General features: G+C 34.9%; 2 protein-coding genes across 7 annotated transcripts in view; one reads left to right on the top strand and one right to left on the bottom strand.

Annotated features, from left to right (window-relative positions):
- LOC111443176 (OTU domain-containing protein DDB_G0284757) overlaps nt 1–2,626 on the top strand; it is an 8,901-nt gene extending 6,275 nt beyond the window's left edge. For all 6 annotated transcript variants that reach the window (XM_023080874.1, XM_023080872.1, XM_023080869.1 and 3 more), the window contains exons 8-10: nt 402–486; nt 2,091–2,147; nt 2,245–2,626. In XM_023080874.1, coding sequence (XP_022936642.1) covers nt 402–486; nt 2,091–2,147; nt 2,245–2,294 — 192 coding nt within the window. In that variant the 3' untranslated portion in view covers nt 2,295–2,626. The remainder of the gene's footprint in view (nt 1–401; nt 487–2,090; nt 2,148–2,244) is intronic.
- A 475-nt stretch (nt 2,627–3,101) lies between these two features.
- The window catches only part of LOC111443214 (heat shock 70 kDa protein 17-like), a 9,231-nt gene continuing 7,320 nt past the window's right edge, over nt 3,102–5,012 (bottom strand). The window contains exons 12-15 of the mRNA XM_023080932.1: nt 4,766–4,822; nt 4,589–4,650; nt 3,796–3,868; nt 3,102–3,656 (exon numbers count right to left, since the gene is read on the bottom strand). Of these exons, the coding sequence (XP_022936700.1) occupies nt 3,429–3,656; nt 3,796–3,868; nt 4,589–4,650; nt 4,766–4,822 (420 nt within the window). The 3' untranslated portion in view covers nt 3,102–3,428. The remainder of the gene's footprint in view (nt 3,657–3,795; nt 3,869–4,588; nt 4,651–4,765; nt 4,823–5,012) is intronic.

Below are 5,012 nucleotides of genomic sequence, written 5' to 3'. Positions count from 1 at the left end.
AAAAAAAAAAAAAAAAAAAAAAAAAAAAAAAAAAAAAAAAAAAAAAAAAAAAAAAAAAAAAAACACTTTCCATACAAATAAGAAATATATATTGCAAATTGGTGATATTTTGAAATTTTATCATTTTCTGTGTATTGTAGGAAATTTGATTATTGGTGAACTGGTATATAGACGCAGCACGGTTCAAATTGTGACCCTTCCATAGCTGTTAGCATTGATATCTTGTAGTCACATTTCTGCAATGTTATGGAACTCTCCTTGATGATAATTTCCCTTTCTTTTCTAGCATTTTAGCCAAGTCTTAGCAATTCATGTGTCTGCCACGCAGATATTGTTTCTGTTGAGTTAATGCTCTCTTACTATTGTTTGTTTTGTGACTATTTGATTTTGTTAATTTTTAGTTTGATGCAAAGATCTGCTTAGTCACATCTTTCCGAGACACCTGTTATATCGAGATCCTTCCCAAAGACGATAGTCCCAACAAAGGTAAAGATTTCAATTGCATATCAGTTAAATTATTATGATTGAGTTGATGCATTTTTAATCTGCAGGACCTCATACATTACACATTAATTAGAAAGCTACTTGAATTTTAATACCTGTTAAAATATCACTAAAACTTGTACACTGATTATCAGACGCTTATTTAGGTTGCAAGGTGGAAAAATTTTAATAACCAATTTTTCCAACATTATAGAATGTGCTTTTTAGTCTGTATCCTTCTCCCTCTCACAAGGTGGTCCCTCTCGTTCAAGAAAATTTGGTACCTAAACTGTCAAATAAGGTCCTTTCTTCTTCCTCGGTTGGCAGTGTGTGGGTAGCTTAGTTCCCATGAATCTAATTTAGGAATTCCACCTCTTGTCTTCAACTCAAAAAGTGCATTTTGCTTATGAGTGTCAGGAAATATCACCTGACGTGGTTGAGAAAATTTTAAGAAGTCTGATTTTCTAGCAAGGCAATGTTGGATGAGAAGATATAAATAGAATGTCGATCTTCACAGATACAGCCAGATTCTTTCAGTCTCGAGTCTTTCGATATTCTGTCGGGGTACTTGGATTAAAATAGACATAATTTCAAGGATTGTTTACGATTGACATGGATACTTGAGAGTAGCCCTTATTAGCTCTTTTTTGGGCTTCCATCGCTTTTTATATGTGTGTGTGTATATATAGATAGATAGACACATAAAATTATTTTCTTAATTTTTTTTTTATACAAGTTATTTCTTGTGTCATACAATTGAGGAGGGTCAAACGCAAGAAAATGAGCTTGGCTTAGAATGAAATGTGGGATATGGTAGCCAATAACAAAGGAAGCACAGAATTCTCTTTTTTCTAAGAAGAAGAAAAGAAGAAAAGTGAGGCTTATGAATGCCTTTATAGAAAATATCTTGAACAATAAGAGATGGAATATTAAACCTACACAGTTTGTTTCTCTTGGCTGGATAAAATATCCAATCTTCATCAGAATGTTATTTTATGGAACTACCCTGAAAAGAAATATTGCGCTTAGTGCTAATTACTTAATTTTATTTGAGAGGGACTGGAATAATCCTATAGACAGCGAGGCTCCACTTGGAAATTAGAAGACAACATTGGTGTAAATTAGAAGACAACATTGGACACCCTTGAACCAAGAACATGTCGAACATAACTCCTCGTGGGAAATACTCGCACTCTTTGATAAAGACCAATCGAGAAGAGATTACAAGACACTCTGTAGAAATTATTATACTCTATGCCTTAGATTTCTTGGGATTAAACTTTGGTAGGTTGGAGGGATATTTATAGTAGAGGCTAAACAATTTATTCCTAAAATACCTTAGTCGGTATCTTTATTCCTAAAATACCTAAATCATTTTCCCAAAGTATCTAGTTATCTTTATTCTTAAAATACATAGACAATGGACTCGTACAATTATTGGGCTTGAACCTATTGGCTAGTGATGATATTTTAACATAACATTGCACTTGAATATTTGTCATATTTGAGGCATTATGCGCATTCCGAACTCTCCGAGGCTGTAGCTCTCATCTAAACTAGTTAGATCTCTATTTGATCTAATTTTCGCAACCCTTTCATGTTGACAGAACTTTGGCTGAGCTTTTGGTGTGAAGTGCATTATAACTCGTTGTATGCCAGTGGAGGTGATAATACCCAATTAGACCAACCTGGTTGTTTCCTTTTCCATTAGCTCTTCTTAATCTGAGTGGCTAAAATTTCTTCCATTGAATCTTCTTGCAGATCTTCCTACCAGAACGCCTAGAAGAAGGCATTGGCTTTCGATTTTCTAGAGTAATCAAAAAGTATCATCACCACACCATATCGACTTCCCCGACCACCCACCGGTGTATGGAAATCTCGGAAAGTGGCTAACATGACGATGCCATTTAGTTCTTCAATACAAAATGATTGTTTTGTTACACTATGGACAGAAAAGTAGCTCAGCAGACTCGTGGAACAGTATATATAAGCTGTAAGCATAGGTATTTATACACACAAACTATAAAAGATTAGGAAATTTATGCCATTCCAGATTCTCTTATTTGTTTAGTATAGTTTTGTAAGAACATTATGGTTGAATGTTCAGCTGTTCATCGCTCATGACAAGTCATTTTCTTGACAAGCTCTGCATGTGTCTGTATATATTGCAGTGACTTGGAGCTTCGCTCCTGGTCAGTTTCTCTCTTTCTTTTTTAGCAATAAATATCATTGTAAGGATTTTTTTTTAAACATTTGAAACTCTGCAAAGTCTTTTAGATGAAATTTGTAATACCAAGTACTAAATTACCAAACTAGTGTTGTTGTTTGCAGGATCATTTACAGTTAAATTATATGAGGATCATTCAATGTTCATTTCATTATTCAATCTTCTTCTTTGTTGTTCTCTTAACTTCCATAAATCGACCAAACACTTGATTGTTCAATATTCGTTACATTTTTCAACTGATCATTCATTTGCTTTTAATGAGGAAGTTAATGAAATGGTTGCTTTCATTAGCCTACTCTACTCATCCTCACAAGATGAGAAATTGAACCTTCAACATATATGATGGAATTACTGTAGAGCTACACTCACCTTAACAAGAACAAAAACCAAGAATTGCAGAGGTAGCTTTTTCTTTTATATCATCATTAAGAGGATGCATGAATTTATACCCAACAAAATTTCTGATACCTATAAAACAAAGAATCAAAACTAGCAAAGTTGTGGACGCATAAAAGCTAGAGCTACGTTGTAGTTATGTGGGCATAGAATCTACTGTCCTCATGTCCTGTTACGCAACTGCTCTCGCTTTGCATTCTCTATATTCCTCTTAAGGATCTCAATTCAACACTTCGTTTGGGCCAAGGATGATGCTTACTACATATCTAGAATTTAGGAACCAGGAAATCAAAACTTGAACTAATTATCTATTATTATTCTACTATAACTCATCGTGTTTGTTCGATTCTGGTTCGGATTCGGATTCGGACTCGGACTGGGCATTTTCACTTGTTGGATTCTCTGAGTCCTTGGCCGATTGGTCACCTTGGGATGAACTCTCATCGGTTGCTGAATTGGAGCTTTTCGTGTCTTCTTTACTGCTCTCTGATTCGTTCACAGGTTTCTCAATCTTAGGCTTTGGTTTGGGAATCTTGTCGATGCCGGCAACCTGTACGTATATATAGATATTAGTTATACAGCAACAGCATTGGAGGATGGCACAATGTAAGTCCCCTGTCACATTATCTATATATTGGATCAATGGTATGGGTTTGTTTTTGAGATTAAAATTTAGAGCACAAAAATACCTTTTCTTGTATGTCAAAAGTCTTCGAGTATACATCTTCGGATGTAAATACTGGTGGGCTAGATGCCGAAGTCCTACACAGAAGAGGGATCCCTTTAGTCCATTTTTTGCTATATTGTAATAGTACAGGTTCGTAAAAGAAGAAACCAATAAATGCCAAACTAGAATTGAGTTTGATAATGTTTCAAAGATACTTCTCTACGTTCTAACAGCGAACCAGAACAAATCCATCATAACTGAATGAACTAATCTTGCCAGTTCGATAATCACAAAAAAGATGATATAAACAATCCCATTCATAGCATACAAAATTGAAAACTTCAGGAAAACATTAGGCATAAAATCAAAAGACGACTGATAGGCAATATATTAGGGGTATATACTGTTCAAAGCACCTTCAAGCGTAGACTAGATAAAAATATGGAACCATCAATTTTTCAGGGTCATGAAATCCAAGCGAAAATTCACTCGAATTTCGAGACTCTAAAAAATAGTCAAAGAATCTGGAAGTGAAGTCAATTCCTCATCTTAACACATGAGAATACGATTCTTGATACCGACAAATACTAGTTTACCAGATTAAAAGAATTGATTTGGAAGAAAAAATCGCTCAATTCATGCTAATCACAACAAATCGCTCAATACGTTGGAACTGACAGAAATGAATATGCCAGCGGTACTAATGATGAACATATATCAGGATTCCAAGAGAGTATATGCACAGACGAAATGACTTAAGACTGAAACAAGGGAGATGCTAGAAACTAGACCATGAGAATTAAGAGATAACTTACTTTTTCTGTTCAGCTTCCTTCTCATCCAACCAGACCTTGAGCTTGTCACAATCACTTTTTACCTAGACAAGCCACAAAAGATTTCCCAAAACACCATGCATCAAAAGGGAGCAATTCAAGATCCATAACTCATAAATACTAAAATACAAAAGAAAACAACACAATGCAAAATCTTACCTCATGTATTCTTTCTTCTGGAAGCCAAGGTTTCTTGGTCTCCCATTTTTGTATAATCTGCAATTGCTCAAAAAGGCGGAAAGGTCAATTTCTTATTAATTTTTTTTTAAAAGAAACTAATTTTCAAGGACGAAAGTACAAAAACACACACACACACACACAAGGACCACCAACTCGGGACAACAAAAATTACATGAAAGAGCCTCAGTTGTTGGGAATCAAATTACAACAACAAACGGGGGGGGGG

Source organism: Cucurbita moschata, unplaced genomic scaffold (genome assembly GCF_002738365.1).
Source record: "Cucurbita moschata cultivar Rifu unplaced genomic scaffold, Cmos_1.0 Cmo_Scf00005, whole genome shotgun sequence".
NCBI lineage: Eukaryota > Viridiplantae > Streptophyta > Magnoliopsida > Cucurbitales > Cucurbitaceae > Cucurbita > Cucurbita moschata.
The sequence above is the reverse complement of the archived record's forward strand: the minus strand, read 5'-3'. Positions and strand labels throughout refer to the sequence as shown.